The 26,264-nt window shown below is 38.6% G+C and overlaps 1 protein-coding gene across 1 annotated transcript; it reads left to right on the top strand.

Annotated features, from left to right (window-relative positions):
* The first annotated feature begins 763 nt into the window (after positions 1-763).
* Positions 764-25,697, top strand: Tmem165 (transmembrane protein 165). The gene is made up of 6 exons (XM_026385905.2): positions 764-1,204; positions 15,519-15,744; positions 19,641-19,816; positions 20,335-20,517; positions 24,170-24,275; positions 24,915-25,697. The coding sequence occupies exons 1-6, from the start codon at positions 1,004-1,006 to the stop codon at positions 24,989-24,991; spliced, it is 969 nt and encodes a 322-aa protein (XP_026241690.1). The 5' UTR covers positions 764-1,003; the 3' UTR covers positions 24,992-25,697.
* The last annotated feature ends 567 nt before the right edge of the window (positions 25,698-26,264 follow it).

Below are 26,264 nucleotides of genomic sequence, written 5' to 3'. Positions count from 1 at the left end.
TGAACTTTTGGTAACTAAGTAGCTGAACTCCTCTTATCATAAGATATAAATAAATTCTCGAGCCTACCAATTATTCTTTCATGTGTTTTAGCCTTGCCCACCTCGACCTCCATCGTGCAAAAGTGCTCAAGATTCAGTTTCAAAAGCCAGACGTTTTAAGGGACCAGTCCAAGGTGCAGCACAAAACCTCCAAAACGGAAAGGTATTCCAGGACCAGTCAGATAGTTTGGCTTTGGGGCTATTTATGGGCAATAACATCTTTAAAAAAAGGCTTGAAAATTTTTAAAATCTATTTCTGAATCCTATTACAAAGCTCAAAAAACAGCATTCTGAATCCTTAAGAACGTTCTGTGCAGTAGGTTGACACGCCCAACCCGGAGGGGTGTGACAGATCCTGCAGGAAAGTGCCACGTAACTAGCGGCGCTGGAACTAATTTAACATCTAAGAAAGGTCGAGAGTAGGCAAAGGCGGGTCGGGATATTAAGGCCAAAGTCGCGAAAGGAAGCATAAGTAATAGCTGAACAGTCCTGGGACAGTGAGGCACAGAGGGGGGAGCCGGGTTCCAGATGGGGTGCCGGAAAGATGCCCACAGGGAACTGTCAACCCGCCCTGGGTACCTGCCTGAGTGCCGCGTCCAATGGGAGGGGCGTGCGAGCCGCACCTCAACCTGCCCGAGGACGTCACGACGCCGAGGCGGACGCCGGGCCAATGGGAGCCCGTCAGGGATAGGGGGCGGGGCCCGGAGTTGGGGCAGGGCCGCACGAAGGCAGTTAGAGGAGTCGTGTGGCCTCCGCGGGTGAGAGTGGCTGTCGGTGGTGCGGCTGCGGACGCGGCCTGCCTCTGACCTCTCCCCGTCCTCTCCCACCACCCGCATGGTTCGGGCTGCTCACTGAGCGGCGGCGGGGCGTGACGGACGCGCCGCCCAGACGGCTCCGGGTCGCAGCTTGCCGTCACCGGCACTTCCTCCTGCGGTGCCCGTGCGCGGGCGGCTGGGCGGGCGGGATGGCGGCCCGGGGGAGCGGCCGCGCATCGGCGCCCCGGCTGCTTCTGCTCCTGCTGGTTCCTTTGCTGTGGTCCGCGGTCGGGGTCCGGGCCGGTCCGGAGGAAGACCTTAGCCACCGGAACAAGGAACCGCCGGCAGCTGCCCAGCAGCTGCAGCCGCAGCCCGCAGGCGTGCAGGGGCCCGAGCCGGCCCGGGCCGAGGTGAGCGGGCCGGGCCGGGCTGGGCAGGAGGGGGATGGGGCGCACGCGGCTGCGGAGCCGGCTGCTCTGGGTACCAGGCTCGAGGCCCGCGAGAGCGCCGCCCTCCGCCCCGGCGCCGGCTGGGGGAGGGGAGCCCGCCCCGGCTCGCCCCGGCTCGCCAGGAGGAAGGCGATCCTCTGCGTTCTTCCCTGGGTGAGGCCAGGCCTCGCCCAGCTCCTTATGGGGGAAGGGAGAGGGAGAGCCAGCGGAGAGCCTGCCGAGTGTACCTTCAGTTCCGCGGACCTAGATGCTGCTCGGAATCCGCGTCTCGATCAGATGTGTTATACTGGAAAAACTGGAAATGCGGATCCCAAGTAGAAAGTTTTTGGCAGCTGGGAGAATTTTTTAATTCCCTAAGGATGATCACATCGGCCATTTCGTTATTGAAACAGCATATTCAAGCTGCTTATCAGGCCTGTGGGTTTTGCCAAATTCAGTGTGTGTGGATTATGTACCCCGACTCTCACTTTTTAACAACGTGGCATGGTTTGCCGGGAGTGGCCCTCAGGAACGCGGAGGAATAATCACTCTGGGGTAGTATAGATTGATAGAGCAGTGTGGGGTGTCAAAACTAAATTTATTAGTAAACCAGAATCTGTGTTTTGATTGTCCTTACCTAAATAGATGTAAACTAACTTTTAAATGCGCTTCAAGAGAATCACTCCTTTCTCATTCACTTGGCAACAATTAAGAATTTTCTTCTTTCAGTCTTGGGCGCGCTCTCCATTTCCTGTTCAGCTCTCAAGTTCTGGACCTTTTATCTCCCCTAGTAGGGCTAGTTTGGGGTCCAGCTGCCCATCCCTAGCCTCCATTTTATCTCCCCTAGCCTCCATTCAGCCCATCTGCACCTACTTTTTCTAAACATTGAATTCTACCATCATATCAGCAATCTTCAGTGAATTGCCCCTGCATAGTAATTTCAGTGCAGCCTTGTTTGTGGAATGGATATTCAGGTTTCTAAACGTTCTGGCTCCAGCTAACCACCAGGCTTTTGCACAACCACTCCCTTACTCATATGGTGTACTATTAAAAAAAAAAAAAAATGTTTCAGTGGTGCTTTCAGACAAGCCAGGTGATCTTTTCTGGTCTCTCCCAAACAAAAGACCTCTCTAAAAGAAAGACTAAAGTATGAAGCCTGTGGGTCAGACCTTTCCCACTTTCAGGAACCTGCAGATACCTACTCTGTCGCCTTCTCTAAAATTTCATTTATTCACATCATTGGATGTTACCTTGTTTGGCTTTTCCAGTTTTTTGTTGTTTTGTTTTTCTATGTATTACCTGAGGATAGAAATTTCAGAGAGGCCGATTTTGGTTTCAACACATCAAGAACTTTCTAAGAATTAGAGAGCTGTCCAAACTGTAGTAATCAATTTTGAGAAATAATGAAATTCTCTTCACTGGAAGTACTCAGGAAGAAGTTGAATAACTAGCCACTTCTGAAGAGATTTAAAGTTACAGGGAACTTTAGATTCTGGGAGCTGATTTCATCTTCAAAACTGCTGTTCAGCAGGTAGAGCAGGTGCCATTTCCTGTTCATGGATGGGGAAAACTAGATTTGGAAAGAGTGATGTTTAATGTCTCAGAGCTAAGAAGTTTATTCTCAGCAGAACCAGAATTAAAATTCAGGTTTCAGAGTCTTACCAGGTGTCCTAAGCGTTCATTGTATCAAACCAGAGCTCTTTTAACCTATTTATTTATTGATGGATTTTAATGGTTGGTTGGATATTGGGCGATACAGCTCTTTGATCCTGATGCCTGGCTTTCCTTTTCCCCTTTATGGGGTGCTTTAGCCTTTTGTTTCTGTTTCTATCTTTACAGTTACATCCTGCTACCTTGGGTTCCCTTAATTTGTGTACATGTTTCATCTGCCCCTGTTAGCTTTTTAGTGTCTGGAGAGCCATGGTTATATCTTATCTTTGTCTCTCCCATAAGGCCTTGCCTGTTGGTGTTTATTGAGTAATTTTCTGTGAGTGAATTAAAGTAATTACATTTCAAGTTTCTAGCAGTTATTAAATCATTCTATGGAAAAACTATGAAGTGAACTCAACAGAAAATATTTTTAATTGTATCTGTCTAGTCTCTTTCTCTCATTTGCTGAAGGATCTGCTAGATGAAATTAAGAAAAACCAGGTATTAATCACCTGTTGCCTGAAATGAGATCATATCCATTCATAGATTGGTGTTGGGTTTAAAATTTTTAGCTTTAGCTGGTTATATGGTTGTTAATTCTGGGATTTTTGTAAAGTTAAAAAAAAAAGCATAAGAAAAGATTAGAAGCATTTGAACTCAAGAGTAATAAACATACCATGATGACAGAGATGTGCAGTGTAAATCAAGTCAGAGGTATAAAAGAAGTGTAAATCATTTACCATCATGAGAAGTCAGGGTCTCTATTGGTGCAGGGGAAGTGAGGAGTGGGCTTCTCTGTCCTCTTCTTTTGCCTACCCTCCCTGCTCAGCCATGGGTCAGGAGTGGGGCTGCCATTCAGACAGCTATGCCTGTCACTCCCTGGCTCAGCTGATGTGCCTCCTCACATATACTTCTGAAGTTGAACTGATTAATGAACTTTATTCTTAGTGTTCATCATTTAGCCCATTGTCATTTAACTAAGTATCAGAAGTTTATTTTAAAATAACAACTACTTTGGGTTAAGTAACTGTGAGAGTGAGATTTATGAATGAGTAACTTTTAGGCATTTTGTTGAAGTTTGAGTCATGATTTTTAAGAAGACTAGTGGTAGATATTAATAGTAGTTATAGCTATTAATAACCCTTTTTAGGGAGCTGGGAAAAATGCAGCCATGTAAAAATAGAGGCCACAGTGGCAGAAACATGTCTAGTGACCATATTTGAGTGGTCAGAAGGATCTTTGTCTTTAAAACTAGGGGTGGGGAGGGAAAGGAAAGGCCCAATATAATGTTATTTTTTTCCTTCTAATATTTTCGTGTATTCTTGGTCCTTTGGAGTTAGGAATTTATTTTTAATTCTTATAGCAAATATAATTGCCTTGTTTTTAATATATTTTCACTTAATTTTTTGATGTCAAAAATAGTTGATGCTCAGCTTTTTATTTACAGTGCTACAGTATGTTGACAATTTTTGCTTTCACATATTTTCTAAACTATGCAATATAAGTATCATTTGCTTTTTTGGTCTACCTAATGGAGGTAAAAAATGATCAAAGTACAGTTTAATAGCCACATAAACAAGGGTTCAGCATTGCTGAATATCAAGTTTCAGCTGGCTTTGCATCTATACATAGTATGTCTTTTAAAGGGACAAGATGTTTAAATTTAACCTTTTTTATGCAGCTGTGAGTGGACTTCTAAAAATGAAGGGGAAAAAAATCCCTTAGTAGATTCATGCATTGAAGTGGAAGATGAATTGTCAGCATGTAGTTGCATCTTACAGGGTGCTTTAAAGTGAGGAGACTGAACTTCTAAATTGGGCTTTCTGTGTGGATATGTTTTTGTTTAATAAGCAGGTTAAAAATAAATTGGAGGAATTTACTCTGAACTTAAGTCATGAATAAACTCCAATTTACAAACCGTGGGAATAAAGTACTCTTGGATCTCAAAAGTATCTTTTGGATCCTTTCTTCTATGCAGTTTATGTTTCTAGTGACCTACTTAAGTTCCCCCCACCTTTATTCCTTCCATAGGTAGAGTACATATATAGGAAGCATAAGTCCTTTATGTTGGGGTAGATTTAATAAAGGTAATTTATAATTTGCTGAATATTCTGAAAGTCTAAAGGAGAAGTATTCTGGTTGCAGTTGCCAGATCACTGTTGATAAGCCTGCAAAAATCCTGTTGCCTGACCCAGTATAGGTTCTCATTGTATATTTTTACTGTATTGTTACTTGACATTTTTAAAAATTATCTTTTAATCATGAGAACTCCTTTTACAGGTTCTTTTAAGATTTCCCCCATTTTTATTAAGTTGCAGTCCTGCTTCATTCAGTTCAGCCTCCTGATTTATTACTAGGATTGAGGCTCTTGCCTATGAGGACTTTAACATATTCATAGTTATTCTCTCTGTTGTATTACTGTGCCGCAGTCCGGCTGCAGCAAAATAACCGGGGGGGGGGGGGGGGGGGGGGGGGGGTGACTAACAACTTGTGTACATTGATACAGCAGGAGTGGGAGCCGTTTATTGTAGGACAGGAGGGGTATATATACATTCCACACATCTTATCTTAATTAACATAAACTAGATGACTAGCAGTCAACCAATAAGGAATCTCCACACTTAATGGTTCGCTGGTGCCACCTCACAAACCACTCCCCCCTAGCAAAATGGCAGGTGCCATCCCAACTTGTTTACAGACCCTAACATTTCCCCCTTTTGTTTAATTTAAATAACGGCCATAGTGGTTTTTACACAAACACTATAAATAATCTGCCAAAAGCAGAAGGGGAGGATACAAAATGCCGCAATACCAAGCCAATTGATGGCTCCATGCAAGAAGCCCTTGGAAAAATTATACCAGCAATGACACCATTAGCAAAGATACCGAGTTACAATTTGTTGTAGATTACAGTTTGTTGTCTCAGTCCAGGTAAAGCAGTGTCTCAATAGATTAACTCACAGTCCAGGTAAGTTCTGTAGGCAGCTAGCTTGATCCGATGTCTCGTCCATTTCTCAGCCGAAGTCTCCTGTTTTCAGCAACACTGGAAATTCTTTTACCTTTGTCCTCACCAGCACTGGGACGAAGGAGTTCCGGCAATGCTGGCTAAAGAAAATCCTGTAGCATTCCACTAAGAAAACAACCTTCTGAACAATTTAGTACATTATCTCAAGGTTTTTTACATTTGAAATAAGTCTTAATAGTGCTCATTACTCATTGGCTTCCAGGTGTGGGAGAACCATTGTAGTTACTGGCCTTGGAAATGATCAAACTTCAGGGACTTGGGCGCCCTGGGCAGCCCCAGATGGCCCCGGGAGGGAGAGTCGGAGACTCCAACTGCTACTGGGCACAGGGAGCAAGAGCTTGCAAGACTGTGCCTCTGGGTCAGGTTTGGATTTGGGGTGGGGAAGAGCCAGCTGCCGCCACTTGGAAAGTTCTTGCTGCACCCTGACCGGCTCGTGCGATTCACGCACCCTAACTATTCTTGGTTCCACTGGGGTGCCTCTTTCCCTTATCAATTTACTTCTCACCCCTTTATTTTCATCACAAAGGCAATACAATACACTGAGACAAAACAAGACACAAACATACTGTATCAGTCCTCTCCATTTTCTCGAAATGGCCATTTTTCCTCTCGCCCTATCTAAGGACAAGCAGATTTGCTCCCGTCCTATCTTTCTAGGGACGGGCAGCTTTGTTTCGTCACTTACCCCCAAGTGTCCCGGGGAGCACCCCGGACAGGCCACCATCTGCCGCAGTCCGGCTGCAGCAAAATAACGGGGGGGGGGGGGGGGCGTGAAGAACAACTTGTGTACATTGATACAGCAGGAGTGGGAGCTGTTTATTGTAGGACAGGAAGGGTATATATACATTCCACACATCTTAATTAACATAAACTAGATACAGCAGTCAACCAATAAGGAATCTCCACACTTAATGGCTCGCTGGCGCCACCTCACAAACCACTCCCCCTGGCAAAATGCTAGGTGCCATCCTGACTTGTTTACAGACCCTAACATTACTGAATTTATTTGATGGTGTCCTATCATCAAAGCAATTCAATAAGAAAAATTGAGTCCAGTGTGTTAGTGCATACCTGCAATTTCAGTTACTTAGGAGGATGGCAAGTTTCAGGTCAGTTTGGGTAACCTAACAAGCCCCTGTCTCAAAATGAAGAAAAGGGCTGGGGATGTAACTGAGTATAAAGCACTTGTCTAGCTTGCAAAGGCCCTGATTTTAATCTTGGATATTCCAGAAAAAAAAAAAAAAAAGAAGTGTGAGAGGAAGAAGAGATAGAAGAAGAAAGAAAATTCAGTGAAAACTACATACACTTTATATATTTCTAATTCTAAACTTTATGAAGCATTATATAATGGTAACATAAAAATAAAATTGCTAAGCACTAATTATATTTTTCAAAAGTACATGTTAAACATGAATTAACATAACATTAATAAAATGTTATTTTAAAAGCAAGCTGAATCATCTACAAATACAAAAACATAATAGCAGAAATTTAAAATAAAATGTTATATCTTGGGCTGGGAGTTTAGCTCAGTGGTAAGTGGTTGCCTTGCACACAAAAGGCCCTGAGTTTGAATTCCAGTACCACACATTCAGAGTTACATCTTTAATTTGAAAGTTATGTCTTCAATTTGCAGTCTTGAAACCCTGCTTATCCATAGTGTCATTGTTTTAAGACAATGTATATATTTGTGCACATTTTTATAACTTCTGAAAAAACTTTTTAGATTCATATCAGTAAAATAGTATTGAGGAAACGGTTCTGAGCTAATGATAAGCATCTTCCTCTGACACTTAAAAATAATTTCAGTAGAGTGCTTGCTGCACATGCACAAGACTCTGGATTCAATCCCCAGCACCACAAATAACAATTATAATTTCTCCTCTTGTTTGATAACTTTTGTTGAGCAACTTTGGTTTTTTTGCAAGGACATAGTCTTTTTTTTCTAGGTAGCAAGCTCTAGATTTTGTTTCAAAGCAAGCATCTTCTCTAAGTTTCATCATGTAGATGGAGATTCTGGTGCAGGTTATCTATCCATTTTAGCATTTGTGTTAATTTGAACTCTAGAGCCAGAATAGGAATTATTTTTTTCTTTATTGATTGTCATTTTTTTTCCTTCTTTTGAGTAGCAAGAAAGCATGAAAGAATACCTTCTAAATGAGGACTACACACACAGAATTTTCTGATTTGGAATTAATTTGTAGAAAAGAGTTTTATTCAGCAAGGTTTTTAAATTACAAATTGTTGGTCCCGTTCTTAAGATATTTCTGTTTTAAACATTAAAGTAAAGAAATAACACTAGCATTTGATGACTTTCTCTGGTAGATTATTGTGTAACTGAATATCGGAATTGTACTAAATGGGAATTGTACTCTCTGCATCTGACTCCTGTATGCTTCCAAATATTTCCTTCTGTGCTCATAATTTCTGCGGTTTTTTTGTGCTTTGGACAGAACTATTTATCCTTTCCATATTTCCTCTCTGTGACTATGTTCCTATTCTCCTAAGTCCTCTAGTACTTTCCTTCTTTAATACCTTTATTCTCTTCATTGTTTTCTTCCTGTCTGCTTCTATATAGTCACGGGTTTCTCCTATTTTGGTAAAGGAAAAAAAAAAAAAAAGCCACTCATTTAGCCCTACTTGACAGCATTAGTTTCTGTTCTTCAGTTTTATAAACCAAACTTCTAATTAGGGAATTAGCTGCTTTTGAACTTTGCTTTAATATTTCTATCTGGCTTCACTCCTGCCTTTTTGTTGAAATTCCGGGTACCATAACAGCAAATTGCCAAGTCCAGGTCTTTTCAGTTCTCATTTGACACTGTTAACTGTGATTTGAATTTTTTAAGAGTCCTACACCATTGGGGCCTGTTTCTCATCCTCTGTTAAATTGAGCTAATAACTTTTTGAACAGCAAGTGAAACAATATGTATGAAAATACCTGGTGTATCCAGTTAATGGCAACTGTCCCTGCTGTTAAGTACAGTAAATGATGTACTTGGTGCCTAGCTGTTTAAGACAATTTTTATTTCTGTTTTTGTTTGTTTCTTCCTTCTCCACCCTCAACCCCTTCCCTAAATAATATCTTTTCTAAGATTGTTTGTGGGGTTTTTTGTTTTTGCTTTTTTAAAGATTTATTGCAAGAATTTGGCAGTTGCGAGGCATGACCAGGAAAGTTACTTATCTATAGGGCAGGCCAATCCAGCAGGCAAGGTATTATTCTCTGGCATGGCTTAAAGCTGCTTTAACAGTTGTACTTTGTGCTTTGCAGAGGAACCTCAGCTTTGGTCATATGGCCTTTCAAAAGATTGAATGCAGTCTACTCAGATAATCTCAAGTAAACAGTAAACTCTCTTACTGAAAACCAACTAACCGTGGACTATAATCACATCTGCAAGAGACCTGCATTGCTGTAGCACACTTAATGTGGGATTGCATAACCAGGGGCTGTTGCCTAGCCTTGGTGGTCATAAAACTGACCATCACACAGATCACTGGCTGAAAACTGGTTCAGTAAAAAATGACGTTTAGTATGTCAGAACAGTTTGCAGACATTAATACTAAGGCTATAGGTCAGTTATGCTGGAATAGAAAATATATGCAAAACAATCCATTAAGGATTGTAGTTTAGGGATAGAATGTATAGTATATACTTATTTTGTTAAATTCTACAGAATATCATTATATATATATATATATATGAAGCATGCTCACCAGAATATTCAGAGTAATGAGTTTCTACTAACATCCCCTTTCCTCTTCAGGCTATTGGTACTAATATGCTTTTAAAGATGTTCAGGCATTATTTATATAAGAAAAATATGAGTGTGCCTTTTTACTTTGAACATTTCAAAAAGTTCAACTGTCGGTAGGTTCATGAATGGTTGGAATGGCAAAGTAAAGCCACAAGAATTATTCAAGTATTTCTCTTAGATTTGGCATGTGTAGTAGAGCATGAAGGTTGCAAATAATTAAGAGATGGAGATTCAGAAAATAATTTGTTTAGAATTTCCATATTTGAAATGAGAGCTATTGTGGTTTTGGATTCAGATCCCTAAATGAATATCATATGAGTATGTTGAGACATAAATAATGTGGGAAGCTCCCTCCTTTTTAGAAACACAGAAAAATGGTATCACATTACCTCCAAGTGTTAAAATGTAACCAAGCTTAAAGTAATAGAGAAGTATTCAGGATAAGAAATGATAAGTCCAGGCCATGTTGACAGATGGAGCTGGAAAATAGGCTGGAAATTAATCTTAGAGTATAGATGAGAGTCAAATTTAAAGGCATTGTGAACTTTGAAAGACATGACTACATAATGCTACAAATGAGACAGCTCTCTTTCCTTGAGTTGACCAACCTGAAGATGAAGGTAATTCAAGAGGAACACTGTAAATCCTACCTTGTTTTTTCCATGTCTGGGGAACAACAGAACTGTTGTAGGCTTAATCTTAACTCTTATTTTTTGAGTTATCTCTGCCTTTTGTGGAAATCACATCTACTTACAAAGTTTCAGCTAATTGAGGTTGCAGCAACCAGGTACAACTGTGAGGCTGTCCTGTCTTAATAAGAGCCACTTCTGAGACCTTTTAGAAAACCTCATTTGAAATGCTCCATGTCACTTCAAATTGAAACCATATCTGAAATCAATCTGATTCCTTTAGGAGTTACTAATATTTTTCTCATTCAATGAGACTCAAAGCTATTTCTGATCCTATACTCTCTCTCTTTAAAGGCCCATTGATTTGTTTTTTCCTTTCTATCATATGTATACTTTCTTTCTTCTCTGATTTGTCCTCAGCACTGGTGTTATGCAGCTGACCTCCTAATTAATTGGTCCAGTAACTGGTATTCTCAACTCTGCTCTGATTATTTGTCACAGTGCCTATGTTTTATACTGTTGCTCCTAAGTTAGACTATAACCATAACATTTTCATTCTATACCCAATATCTTTCTCATCTTGCCCAGTCATCTCATGGCTTACTGCCTGGTCTCAGAACATGCTTGTATTCTTTCCCATTGCCAGTACAGGATAGGAGATGAATACTTGTTCAAGTTAGCTGCACCAAGAGTGACTAGTACTGCATTCCACTGAGACCTTCAAGGAGCCTTATGAAATGAATCTCACAACTGACTTCCCTAATTGGTCAAAGGTTGACCCACCATTAACTCCCCACATGCCCAGGTAGCAAAACTTAAGTGCAGAACAGTGTGCTTTCAGGTTGGACCTGCCTGAAGCCAGCCTTAGACTGCAAGGAATGATCTCCAAGAGCTGGAATAAGAGGCTAGGTTAAGAGGTTTTTGAAGTGATGCACTTCATGTCTATAATTGTGTGCATGATAAAATCTAGAAGGTAGAGAGAAACCTATAGTGAGAAATATGCTGCTTTTTCCCCTTGAATTCTAGTTCAGGGATCAGTTTTTCACTAACTGCTTGTTTTTGTGAATAAGGTTTTATTTCAACACAGCAATACTCACTCAGGTATCACCTACAGCTGCTTTCAAGTTGCAGCAGCAGAGTTACCATGGAAACTAAGTAGCCCATGAAGCTATTAAATATTTGATTAAGAAAAAGTTTGCTGACTCCTAGTTATTCTGATTCCTTCCTTCGAAACATCCATTACTGTTTCTTGAGATTTGGTCCATATTTACAGTTGTATACATATTATATATTACATGCGTCCCCCATTATGATGACTACAGACATATATTTGAAGCATCTTAATGATTTTTCTATATTAGTATATATAGAACATCTTTTAGCTCCATATTATTGTTACATGGATTTACCATTTAATAGTTTCTATTGATAGCATTACATTTATACATGTTTCTAATACAAAAAGGTGAGTTCCTGAGTGTTTCTATCTTAAACTAAGTTTTTTTTCTTGTCTCTGCTGTGACTTACTGCCTGTAGTGTGTGTAGAGTTTTATTTTAGGGGGTGCAGGATCATTAACAGCTGAAGTTACTGGGGTAGGCTTTGCTCAAGAGGTTCTACTTGAGTTGTCTCTTGAGGAGTCTATTTTTACTTTTATTCTAATTAGTTATACATGACAGCAGAATCCATTTCATTTCATTGTACACAAGTGGAGTGCAACTTTTCATTTCTCTGTACATGATGTAGAGTCATCATACATGTATCTAGGGTAATGATGTCCTTCTCATTCCACCGTCTTTCCTACACCTCTGTCCCCTCCCCTCCCCATCTCTTGAGGAATCTTCATTAATAGGACCATAATGAAAAGGAGGTCGGAAACGTTGGACTGTGTGATTCACTCAGGGCCTATGGTAAGCAGAAGCTTGGCAGACTCTCAGGTTGCACTGCCAGTACTGTAGCCATGAGCCATGTGTCATGTACACTAGAATTGACGGTATGAAAAAAAAATTTCATTAGTAATTTTTAAAATATTGCTTACAATTTAAATAGTAGTCTAGTGGTATTGGGTTAAAATAGTTCAAATAATTTTACTTCTTTTTATGTTTTAAAATGTAGCAACATGGTGTAATTAGTTTCATGAAGATAAATAAGCTGGTCATGTTGTGTGATGCTACAAAAACTGAGTGCTAGGCACCATCTTAAGGACTTCATTCATTAGCTCACAGCAGTCCTGGGGCATAGTTACCTCTTACTTTAGAGATGAACTTGAGTCACAGGAAAGTTTACTTACTGGCCCAAAGTCACAGTAAATGGTAAACCCTTGGATATGAACCCAGACCTTTTGTTTCCAGTGCTAAGGATTCTACCGCTGTGACCGTAGAGCAGAAAAAATGATCCTTGTATATAGTGAGCAGCCAGTGAATGATAACTGATAATTTTCCAACCCTTCCAGTATTTTTATAATATTTTTATTTTAAAAAATCTTCTGTCATCACAATGCCCTGGTACTTTTTGTCTTCAGTTGTTTTGGTTTTGTTGTTGTTGTTTGCTTTTTCTTTCTTTCTTCGTTTGGCAGTATTGAGGACTGAACTCAGGGCACTCTACCACTGAGCTGTATCTCAGCTCTTTTTTAATTTTTATTTATAGATAAGGTCTTGCTTGGTTTCCCAGATTGTCCTCAAACTTGGTGATCCTCCTGCTCCAGTCTCCAGTTGTTATAGGGTTTTATCATCAGGATCATATTTAACAGTATGATTTTGGCTATCTAGGGCTTTCTACGCAACAAAAGCTATAAATTAACTTTTCTTATGTTCTCTATATAGGAAGGTTTTTAAGAATATGTAGTTTTGTTGTAGTCTCAAGTTTTATTTTATCCTCCACATCTCACAGAGGAACAGAAACTAAATAATGTAGCCAAGGTTTTGTGGCTAGGAATTATAAAACCATGGAAATATGTAGTTTTGATCACTACTGTGATTTGATTTTAAAAGTAAACATTTTCTTTTTGACCTTAGTGTTAATTGATCATAAATTGTATATATTTATCCCTCAAATTTTCCTTCAATTTAAGATTTTGAAATTTTATAATGAATTTTTTTCATATAAAAAGCCTATCCAGCAGGAAAGCATTATGTTAGGTAGAGCCTAGGTGAAATGCATGTGTCTTTGGGATGCGTAATGCTAGGGTATCAGAAGAGACCAGAGCCTCATTTTTAAAGGCACACTGGATAGTGTGGTGTAGAGAACTGGTGGTGAGGTAGAGAACCTGGAAGCCCTTAAGATGGTACATGCACAATCTAGAGCTGACTGCCAAGGCTGGGAAAGTTTTTTCAGTTGTTAAATTACCCCAGTTTTTAGCTCAGAGATCTAATCTGAGTAATACTTAAATTTTTCTTATTTGTACCATGGTGTTTTGAAGTGAAGTTTTATGCTGTGTGTGAAGGAATGACATGTACACTATAAATTTAGGATTTTACCCTTTTGATATCTCTGATCAGGACCTTCAAGGACCTTTACCTTTTGTAAAACATGTTACTTCGTTTTTACCTTTCCAAAACAACTTATGTTCTCAGGTTTCTTTTTTTATGTCTTGGATTTGTAGAGATTGGTAAGCTTTAAAAATTAATCAAAGATAAGCTCTTAGGGTCGAAGTGAGTTATCTAGCCCAGTGTTTCTCAACCTGGGAACTATCTTGGATGTATAATTTTTGGATATATAATTTTTTGTTGAGGGGGAAAGTCCTGTGCATTGTAGGCTATCTAGCAGTGTCTCTGCTTTTAGATTTTACCCACTAGATACCAGTTGTTCCCCTTCATTTGTAACAACCAGAAGTGTCTCCAAACATTGCCAGCTGCCCTCTTGGAGATATAGGTGTCCTGGTTGAGAACCAGAGTGAAGTCAGTTTCTTGGAAGTGGTGGTTCCCTTCCCTGGCACTCGGACATCTTCTCTTACAGCCCATTCCAGCTTTGAGTGGCTCTTTTGAATAGGAATCTTTTCTCTGAATTAATCTGAAACCTGCACCTATAATTTTTTTTACTTCTGCCTCTTGGGACCATATAGAGGGGATAGACTAACAACAGACTTTACCAATTACTGTCTTTCCTGGTTTCTTGTGATTGTCTTAGAGTCCAAGCCAATACACTTTTTGGTAATGGGCCAGACAGTATTTTAGGTTTTGCAGGTTACATCTTTGCTGGCTACATGAGATCACTGTTGTGTAATCTTATTTCTTTCCTTTCCTCTCTCCTTCTCCCATCTCTTAACCTCCCTTCTTCCCTATTTCTTATTTTTCATCCCTTTCTCAAACAGGCTGTGTTGGCCTCCACAGAGCTTGCCAAGCCCTGGTTTTAGATTCTCTCTCCATCTTGGGTGATCTTCAGAGGATGGTGCTTTCAAGAGTGGGACCTCAGAACTGTGTACAGCACTTTGGGGAAGGGCCAAGCAGTGTAGAATACTATGGGGCTTGCCATTAACTCCTTAAAGCACAATGCTTATTGCCTTTTTGAAACTTTGACACATTTTCAACTTCCTGCCAACCAAGACTATGGTTTGTCTTGTTATTAGGCCACATTATCTTCAAGAATTTTTTAGACCTAATTGTGGGACCATGTACACATCAATCTATATTAAACCTTGTCTTAGCTAAAACCAACTCTTTTTTAAATTTATTTATTTTTTTTCCTGTACTGGAGATTGAACCCAGAGCATTCTAGCACTGAGCTACATTGCCAGCCCTTTTTATTTTTTGTTTTGAGATAGAGTCTTCCTAAGTTGCATGTGCCATGGCATCCAGCTTAGCTAATTCTTAATATAGACTGTGAGAGCTTTTGGGTCCTACTTTGTTAATTTTATAGTGTCTCAGTTGAAGTTTGTCTCTCAGTTCATGTCACTTGAATGCTTGATAATCATACCTGGGACTTCCACCCAAGTTACTAATAAAAATTTGATGGGACATAGCTAAGAACTAAATCTCAGATAACAGATACTTAGAAAATAAGGTAATTTTAATGTTTGAACATAGCTGGTCTATATTTTCTTTAAATCAGTTTGGAAAATTTTTACATAGCTGTGCATTGTAGGATCGACCATCAAAGGTCATCATCATTACCATTGACTTTGAAAGTGATAAATATGACCATGACCAAAAAAAAGAATCTTATTCACATGTAAAATAAAAGAATGTTAAATAATTTATTTCAAAAAGTAACTAATAATTATTTAATAATTTTTTTTTTCTTCCAGAAAGGATTTACACCAGCAGCCCCAGTTCACACAAATAAAGAAGACCCAGCTACCCAAACCAATTTGGGATTTATTCATGCATTTGTCGCTGCCATATCAGTCATCATTGTGTCTGAATTGGGTGATAAGACATTTTTCATAGCAGCCATCATGGCAATGCGCTATAACCGATTGACGGTGCTGGCTGGGGCTATGCTTGCCTTGGCCCTGATGACCTGCTTGTCAGGTGAGTGTTTTCCCCCAGTGAGAGGTGAGTGAATGGAAAGCATTGTGTGAGGCATTGACTACTGAATCACTGGGCCAGTTATATTGGAATGTGTTTTATATTCTAGAAATTAGTCAGCAAATGATGTCAGTACATAAATTCTTAAACGCCACATCTCACTTTTAAAATGAAATGTTTTGCTGTTCACGGCCAAGATGCATACTCCCTCATAACTTATTCAGTGATGTTTTATCCTTACTTTTATTCTGTTTCAGCTTTTTTTTTTTTCTTTTCAGTCTGGATAAGCTTATTTATATTTGATATTTTAGAAATAGGATTCTAGAAACAACAAAAAAATTGCATATTTTCCTGTTGAAGGACATTTAGGGAGGTAATCAGTGAGAAATAGCTTTCAGTTTATTGTGATATTAAGCTGTTTTTATCCATTATGGTCAGGTACTCCCTGCATGTGCTGCTGTTTGATATACTACTTTATGGGCATTACTTTTTCAAAACATTAGAGTATCAGAAGTCAATGCCAAAATAACTGAACAAAGTATGGTCTCTACATTCAAAAGAAGTATCAGAAGTCAATGCCAAAATAACTGAACAAAGTATGGTCTCTACATTCAAAAGATACCTCAAGCCACATGGTTTGCTGGAAAATATTGAGCTTTTCCCCTTTGAGCCAGACTTGTATTTGAGTCTGAATTGCAATGTATTAGCTTCACAAAAGTTATTTAATCTCTTTGGTATTTAGTTTTCCCATCTCTAAAATGGAAATAATGATGTCCACTTACACTGTGGGCTCTGGTCTATATTAGTGAGATGTTTTATTTAGAGTGCTTTGCCACTCACCTCTCTTTCCTCACCAATGTTATAGATTTATCATAATGAAACTCATTTTTGAAAGTGCAGAATAAATTATTTTCTGGCTATGAGATGCCTGAATACTTGTTAAAGATTATGTCTTTATAAACATATAAATGAGTTTTTTAACAATTAAAACAATTTGAATGCTTATCACTTTTTGGAAATTAATAAGGGAATTATTAATTTTTCACAGTAAAAACAGTTTCTCCTTGAAGGCAAGTACCTATGATGGTAAATACGAATAGGAGAGAATTGCAAATGGTGACATCACTTATTTGGAATGAGTTTGAATAGTATCAGAGAAATCTTTTGTTGAAGCTTTTGCTTCAAGGGGGCCAAGAGGCTGTCAACTCTGTGCCCTTCCTACCCTGGGCTTGTGGATATTTGTCCCAGCGTCTTCTGTGTGTTCGGTTCCTCCTCAGCTGTGGTGTCTGTCTGTCTTCTGTCCCAACCCTTTTGCATCATCCTCTAGCCACTGGTGCTGACAGCACTTTTCACCTTTACTTTTTGAAATAGTATCAGGGAGTGGCACACCTTTTTCCTGTGTAGTCTTGAAAATAATTTTGAAAAATTATGCCTCCCCCTGCCACTGAACTTATCTGAAATTTTTTATTGCAAATTTAAGAAGGAATAGCAAAGGTCTAGTGTCTAATATATTTTATAAAATAAAACTGTTATGGTGTTTTGAAATATACCCAATTCCAGCTTGACATAAACTCTTTTTTGAGAGTCGGAAATTTATTTGGCTCATTTATTTGATTTAAACTTTCTTATAATTATTTTTATTTATTGAGTTTTATGATGATAAGGTTAACTTAATGGTAAGGTTTTGCTTGAAAAATCTTAAATGAATCCTTCTATTACATATATTTGCAATAAAAATATAACTTTAATACTGAATTTTGAAAGAAATTGAAAGTTTCTTTCTTTTTTTTTTTTTTTAAAGATCTAAGTTTTTGGTGATGCAACTTATCAAGTTTTTTCTTTTGTGAATCATGTTTTTCTTTTCTTTTGAGAGAGAGAGAGAGATAGAATTTTTAATATTTATTTTTTAGATTTCGGCGGACAACAACATCTTTGTTTGTATGTGGTGCTGAGGATCAAACCCGGGCTGCAGGCATGCCAGGCGAGCGTGCTACCGCTTGAGCCACATCCCCAGCCCGAAATTGAAAGTTTCTTTTGTTAAATCTCTTATGGATTGAGTTATAGTTATTAGTTTATCAAAAGCAAATATATGCCAAATTTAAACTGAAATTTAAATTGAAATATATATAGATATTTTTTTGGTATGAAGATCGAACTCAGGGCACTCGACCACTGAGCCACATCCTCAGCCCTTTTTAATTTTTGAGACAGGGTTTCGCTAAGTTGCTGAGGCTTGTCTTGAACTTCAGTTTTCCTGCCTTAGCTTCTCAAGTCACCTAGCTGAAGTTATGCATTCTTGACTAGAAAACTGTAGATGATACTGTGTCCCTCGAACGGTAGCCCATCTGAAAAGCACACAATGTCCATTTTCCCCTTATTGGGATGTTCATTTTGATCACCTAGTTCAAATTTCTCTGGTGCTCTGTTTTTGTTTCTGTTTTTTCTCTATAGGGAGTCACTTGAAGACAGTACAAATACCCTATTACTTGTGACAGTTTCCTCATAGATTTAGGATGACTCTGGGATGATGTAAACCTTTCCTCTATGCTTGTAAATTGATGAGTTTGTAATTCCAGTATTTGATTCACATTTAACAGTGAGCTTTGGAATTCTATAAGCAAGTGCCATTTGTTTGCCTATTCAATATAGGCTCTTTAACTCCTTTTTTTCTAGTGATTTTAATTATTAAACTGGTGTGTTGCTACATTGCCCCAGATTTGGCCAGTGGGAGCCCTTTCAAGCTGTCTCTAGGGCCTTGTGATATCCTCTCTTGTTTTTGCTTTTCCTTACTTTCTAGTATAATAAAATATTGCAGGTTCATCTTGAACTTTGTCTGCCCAGTCTTGGAATAGACAATTTCTCTGACTAAGGAGCCTTGAGGAGTCATTTAGTGGCTCGATCTAGTATAAGGTGGACTCTTTGTTACTGAGACATCTTTGTTTCTTGCTTTTCAGTGGACATATCTAGAAAATATATGTGTATGTTATGTTTATGTTTGTATACACACATATCTATAAGGAATTTCTAGTTTTCTTTTATAAGACATACTTATTACCCAAAATAAGGGGATGGGGAGAGAAAAGGGGGAAAAAGAGGGGATTTCATCAAAATAGAGGAAAAATCAGTAGAGTAGATGAACGGGATTGAGTGGGGAGGAAGGTAGGTCAGGAAAAGAGAAGAAGAGTGGAATGAATCTGACTGAACTTTCGTGTGTGTGTGTGTGTGTGTGTGTGTGTGTGTGTGTGTATGTGTATATATGAATATAGCACAGTGAATCACATCATCAAGTATATCTACAAGATACTAATTAAAAAAAATAAATTGCATAAAGAGCTTTAGAGAAGGGGCAGACGGGGAGTGCTGGGGACTGAATTAGAGCAAATTATATTCCATGCTTTTGTGATTATGTCAAAATGCATCCTAATATTTAATATAACTAAAAGAATCATATAAAACTTATTTTAAAGAGTTAAAAAGGAGCAGAGTTTGAATCATTTAAAGATTTGTAATTAAGAAATTATACCTACATATGAAAGGGGTGTGGCTTCAGGCTGTAGAATCCTTATAGGGCATCAAAATTAGCCTACCTCAAGTCCTAGACCCTGTACAACATAAGTGGCAAGCCAGACCCTGGCTGAACAGGTCTGGAGGGAAGGTCAATATGCCATCTTCAACTATGCCATTGATGTCTTAGTAAGCTGTGTGAGGGCCATGGTTAGACTTAAAGGTTCAGTATTGGTGGAGGGAAAGATGGAGTTGTTTAAGGTTATTACAGTAGTTGCTAATGTGAACCATCTTTTCTTTAACAGTGCTAAGTTATGATTTCTTGATGTTAACCCTGTCTTTGGTTGTTGTGGTAAGGCCAGTTAACCAGACACACTGTTGGCATTTTCTTTCAGTTCTGTTTGGCTATGCCACCACCGTCATCCCCAGGGTGTACACATACTATGTCTCAACTGCATTATTTGCCATTTTTGGCATTAGAATGCTTCGGGAAGGCTTGAAGATGAGCCCAGATGAGGGTCAAGAGGAACTGGAAGAAGTTCAAGCAGAATTAAAGAAGAAGGATGAAGAAGTAAGTTATAGCACTGTTAAATATCTGGGCCAAAAAGGCACTCAGTGAGGAATAAGCACTATTCAGGGTTTTTCAGTGGCCACGTGTTGTGTCTGAGCTACAAAAAAATATCTTATTTTGATCAGCTTCCCTTCTTAAAGCTGACGGTGATAGAATTCTGGGTTAGTGTGAATGTGGTAAGAAAGGAAGTAAAGATGAATACCAAACCTGGCAATCAAGTTCCTTCATTAGATTGATTATAGCTCCTGAAAAGCAGTAACTATATTTTATCATTTTACATGTTCCTTCCATAGCATCTAGGATAGTAAATGATCAATAAATGCCATTTGATTTGTTTTACTGAGGAACATAAGAATTGAGAATATAACATATATTACTACATGAAATCAAAGGAGAAATTGGGGTCACAGAAATTTAGTTTCTTTGGAACATATTCCATAGAACTTAAGCAAATAAAATAATAATGATTTTGTGCCTTTTCTATTGATTCCCAGTGTTGATGTAATTTTTTGTTTTAGTTTCAACGAACCAAACTCTTAAATGGACCAGGAGATGTTGAAACGGGTACAAGCACAACAATACCTCAGAAAAAGTGGCTGCATTTTATTTCACCCATTTTTGTTCAAGCTCTTACACTAACATTCTTAGCAGAATGGGGAGATCGCTCTCAACTCACTACGATTGTTCTGGCAGCTAGAGAGGTGGGTGAGACTTAATACTATGATTATATTAAAAGTAAATACAATCAAGTAACTTTGCTCAGTGTCAGTGGCCAGTGAGTTGTTTCCCATGTTAGACTCTCTAATCATCTCATCTCATATGAGCCTTCTTGTTTCTGCTTCCAGTCTGATGAAGTTTTTATATCCAAATTTAATTGCTTTCTCTTTTCCCCTTGTTTGGTCCTTTTCCCCGATTTTCCCAAAAGTTATGGCCATCTTGGCTTGGCTTGCTTGCTTTTTTCAGAACCTGCCTGTATATGCTTGTTGAAAATATAAATTGTCCTAATATTTTTGAAGTCCAGTTTGGCAGTAAATGTTTATAGCCTTTTAAAGTGTGTAAATTTTGGTTTCTCTATTCCTTATACTGAAGAAATAATTGAGTGTTGCACAGGTTACTTATGTTTTTATTATAACTGAGTGAACTAGAAACAGACTGAACTTTCTAATAAAGAATTGATTCAGTTATCCACAAATTGTTATGTAGCTCTTGGATTATGCACTTTTCAACATCATTTTAATGACAGAAATTTTAAAAGGTATTCAAAGAACAAAAAGCACTTAAGGAAATCAGAATGTTGACAGTGCTTATCTTTGGGCACTACTATAATGGGTGAATTGTTTCTGTATAGAAAATTTTTGTTATGTCTTAGCTCTAGATTATTGAGTGCTAGGATGGTGAGATACAAGAGACCTCAGTTCATCTCTTTCCAGCCTTTACTCAATAAAGATAAATAACCTGAGGCCCAGAGAAATTGGGTGACTTGGGTGACGACAGGGCGAGGACCAGACCGAGGCCATCTGCCTTTGTAGCCCTTTCTTCTCTGTTTTGTTCATAATTGTTGAATGCCTCTTATTTTAAAGATACTTGTTGGTTTAGTTTCTTTCTTATCCTTTCTTCCTTTTGAGAGGGGAATAGACAGAATATTTTAATGTTCACATAGATTTATCAAGATTTACTGAGGAGAGGGTTATGGAATGGAAGTTGCAATTTTCAGGCTCTTCTTGATTTTAACTAGTATACTTATCTATATTTATATCCAATTGTACAATTTTAGATTAAAATAGTTTTTAAATCCTTGGAAATGTCTTCATAAAAGAAAAAGTTTATTAACATAGGCTGCAGTTTAAAATATAAAGCATTTTGAGGGCCAGGACTAAGATAGCTAGGGAAAGGCTATTTTGTCAGAGAAGTCTCAAATGCTATATTCTGGGAAGAGGGGGAAAGAGAAGAAAGGATCTCTATTTTTCAATTCCTGTAAGACAAACTTTGTTTTAAAATGTCACTTTATTGGCTGTATCTGTATTCTTCTTGATTTCTAGTCTTTTGTTGACTTTCAGATTGCCAGAATTGGGACTTGAAAGTAAGTGACCATGTATGTGGTGGACGTGGGAGGTTCTGCAGGGTGAGCTCTGATGGCAGAATCCCTGCGTTTCTTCTATACACTCTTCTGTGCAGCAGTAACCGGGCAAGACTGGACTCCCTCTCTATGCCGGACACTTGGTCCATGCTTCTTAGAGCATGGCATGTCTCATTGTGTGATCATATCGCTGTACTTCCCTGCACTTCCTCACTTGAAAAGGGGGATCACCTACTTCATGGGTTGATGCTGCATGTAGGCAGCACAGTCCCCAACACAGCACTCCATCAGCCACCCTTCCATACCCAGCACTGCAGTGGTGTTTAGTGAGCTGTTAAAGGGCAAATGTGTTGTGTCTATTTTGTTCCCTTAATATTCTTTTTTTTGGTATGAACCACACAGTTGGTTGAAACCATTTTACTCTGCATCTCTACTTCCTACATTGATGTTCCTAAATTGCATATCACAGAACCCTAGTATCTTTGAAATGTTAATGGGTACGAGGGGGTTGGGAGTAGAGAACTTTGGGTCATACTTGTCAAGTGATGTTTCCTTGGCTTTTTTTTTTCTTTCTTTTTTAAGGATTCAGTCTATAAATTAACAATCTGAAAAATGGGTTTTATTTAATCTAGTGATTTTTTTTCAGGTATCATTCTCAAATAGAATGATGCTATCTTCTGGGGAAGCAGTTATAGAGGTTATAATACACAAATAGAATTTGGGAAGTGTAGTCCTAATTTTCCATTCATGCTTCATACCATTTCCACTTCCTATCTGTGCACATACACTGCCCACGCCAAGGCACTGGGCCCCCTCCTGCTTCAGAGAGCAATAGCCTGCTTTTCTTCATTTCCTACCCCTCACAACTGCAGTTGCTTCCTCCTATGTCCTGGCTCTTAGCTTCTCAAATATCTCCCCTGCCCCATCTTAAATCTTTACCTTTGTCCCAGCGCAATTTGGGGGGCATTTTTAGCATGAGTCTTTTCTCATCTTTGTTGGGGGTGGGAGGCCCCCTTTCTTCAAGTCTAGTTCTCTGCCAAATAGCACTTTCTTCCTCTTCCCACAGTCTCAAAGAGCTTGGTGTGATAGGAATAAATGTCATTGTACTTGGCTGCCCTTGAAACCACAGATCTAACCTCACCAGGAGTGCTGACTGGGGGCTTTGAAGAGCTCACTGCAGCCACTGACAAGACCTGCTGTGGTCTCTTGGGAGGCTAACTGCCTGGCCACCTTTCAGTCTCCTTTGATTCCTCTTACTCTGTCATCCTTTGAGGATTGTTTATCAACATCCTTCTTTAGCATCCTCTCCCAGGGTTATTATGTTCAGTCCCTTAGCTTCTCCACCATCACATTCATCTGATTCTTACACCACTCACTCCTGTCAGCAACTTTAAGCCTTTCTCTGCTCCTCCTCTCTTTTTAATCTCAATGGAGTTACTTTAACTCACCCAGATAATTAAAGAGAAACTTGGGTGTCATGCCTTATTTTCAGAGCACTTATCATTTGTTTATCATTGAGGCATTAATTATGCCACACAATTTCTCTTAAAGTCATCTGCCTTTTCTATGCCTATAGCTTCCCACCTCAACCAGGCCAGTGTTGCTTCTTACCGTATCTTCTCACCTTATCTTCAGTCTCGTTCCCCTCCAGTACATTTTGTCCATTTAGATCTTTAAGCATAAGCCTGTTATATCATGCCCTATGTAGAAATCAGCCAGTGTCTAAAGACAAAGGTTGAACCCCAAGTTTACAGTATCCTTCATGACCTGGCTCCCTTGTGGAATCCTCTGGTGTCTTGTTGGTAATCTGTAGAAAGGCTGAAGAGCTCTGAAGTTGGTTTTCTTTTACCGCTTTCTCCTTAGCATTTCCTTCCCCTACAAAACAAAAATCAAATCCTCTTGCTAACAACACCTGCTGCCCCTCAGAGCTGTTTTCTGGAAAACCTTCGCTGATTCTAATTTGACTGGATGAAAAGTATTCCGGGTACTGAGCTAACAGCATGAAGACTAAAGAGTGAGGTTTCTTTCTCGGGAAGCACAGCCATACTATACCATAAAGGTTTACTCAGTTTTTTCTAGTTTAGGTCAACTGGTACATATGCCTTCAAGAAGCTGTTATATACCTTTCATGAAGTTCAGTACACCTGGATTTTTATACTGTTTATATTTTTTGTGACTGGCCTCCATCTTCAGTGCTTCTTAACAAGAGCACTTAGTAGCAGTTTCAACTTTCGTTTCAAAGTAGTAAATTAATGCTGGTTATGCTTCCTTTCCAGGATCCCTATGGTGTAGCAGTGGGTGGAACAGTGGGACACTGCTTATGCACTGGATTGGCAGTAATCGGAGGAAGAATGATAGCACAAAAAATCTCTGTCAGAACTGGTAAGTCAATTGTTTTTCTTTTTTCTCCTTCTGAGAGGTTAGAAATAGGGTGTGTGTGTTAGTTCTGTATTTAAGTTCTGTCTTCTAAAATACACCTGGTCTTTGTAATTATCTTCTTTGAAGTCCTAGGTATCACCCAACTGCTTTCCCCATGGGTAGAAGTCAGTTAAATAAAAAGTGCATCTAAAAACACCAGTGATATCATAGTAATTATCATATGGGAATATGGGAAATTTTGGATCTTAAAAACATATTAAGACTGAGAATCAGGTATGAACCAGGTGTACTGATTCTGTTGAACATTTCCTATGCAGCTATAAATAATCTGGAGGCCTACCGATGAAATAGCTACCCTTTTTTAGTCAGAGGTTGTTGAACATTCTTCTTTACGATTGGGTTTTGGGATGTATAGTTGTAATGTTGTTTATCAGCACTATCTCAATTTAATGCTATGATTTCCCAAGATAGTGTCAAGTGTTGTTCTTTGCTGTATAAATGGAGTGATAATTTGTATTCAAGGTTAGTTTACTAGACTAGAAATAAACAGGTAAATTCATTGTCTCCCTCAAAAATTTGTTTGTAGAATATCAGGGTACAGGGGAAATTTTGCTTCATTTAATTTTTTTTCTTCTCTTCCAGTGACGATCATAGGAGGTGTCGTGTTTTTGGCGTTTGCATTTTCTGCACTATTTATAAGTCCTGATTCTGGTTTTTAACACACTATTTGTTCATCTGTATTTAGTATAAGATAGGTAACTACTGTCATTCTGTACATAGTGTACATTACAACTAAAAGCAATGGAAAATACTGTATTTTGTAGCATTGATTTTTGAGTTTGACCAATTTAATGAAAGTATTATGTCCAAAAAAGATAATCACTGATTTTATTTGTAAAATGGATTTTTAAAAGAAACCCGACTTCTCAGTGTGGGCTTTTTGCAACATAATTGTCAATATAGTCCCCATTTCTGTTTGGTATGTGTAGAACCATTGTGCAGTGGGGTCTACCACTTGATTTTCTTTCAACATGACCCCTTTATAAGGAATATATTCTCCTTGGTCACTGAGGCATTTCAGATGTTTACCTTAAAAATTTCCTTGTGGAAAGAATGAATGAATTTCTTTTTAAAAAATATTTCCCTAAGCCACTAAGCAGTAGTTTAATCATGTTTTCAAAATTAGATTGTTTTTAAAAAGAGACAACAAATAAGGTAATAATTACTATATCAATAACATGATGCAATTAGAATTGTTTGCTAAGTCCATTCTTTTTTTTAATTGGGTAGGACACCCAATATGAAAATAGTCAATATTTGACAATGTGGAATTACCAAATTAAAAGAGAATACTATGAATGTATTCATATTTTTTCTATATTGAATAAACAATGTAACATAGATACAATGTAAATAAAAGTGGTATGACCAGTGCTTGTTTTTCCTTGTGTGTTATACAAGTCATTAACTTTTCTAACTTACCAAAGTAGTATGGTATTATCTAGGCCATTTCTAAAGTAGATGTAAAAACAAACACTGATGTGTAGCTAAACAGGAGCTAGATATTATTCTGAAGCACTGTCTCACTTGGCCTTCACGATTCTATTAGGTAGTAGGCATCAATACAAGGTTTTTTAAAAAGGGCAACTTACCCAAGGTGACATTGTAGAGCAGGGAGGCAAACCAGGCAGTTTAATGTCAGAGCCTGCAATTATTCCTTATGCTAAGGACGCCTCATTTTATCATAGCAGCTTTAGTAATCAGTCATTTAAAGTCTACTCGAACTTTACCACTCCACTCAGTCAGTACAACAGCTGTTCTCCCAGCCTGTGTGAGGTCCACAATGTAATCTGTAACTTGACAAGACTGTGAAAGGACCCAGCTAACCTCAGTAGCTGTGGAAAGGGCAGCTGACCTCTAAAGAAACCTACAAGTGGTCCTCAGCTACAAAGTAGCTTTCAGCTGTTACGCAGCAGCATAATACTATCAAAG

Source organism: Urocitellus parryii, chromosome 10, assembly GCF_045843805.1.
Source record: "Urocitellus parryii isolate mUroPar1 chromosome 10, mUroPar1.hap1, whole genome shotgun sequence".
In the NCBI taxonomy this organism is placed as follows: domain Eukaryota; kingdom Metazoa; phylum Chordata; class Mammalia; order Rodentia; family Sciuridae; genus Urocitellus; species Urocitellus parryii.
Note: the sequence above shows the minus strand (reverse complement) of the source record. Positions and strands in the feature narration are given on the sequence as shown.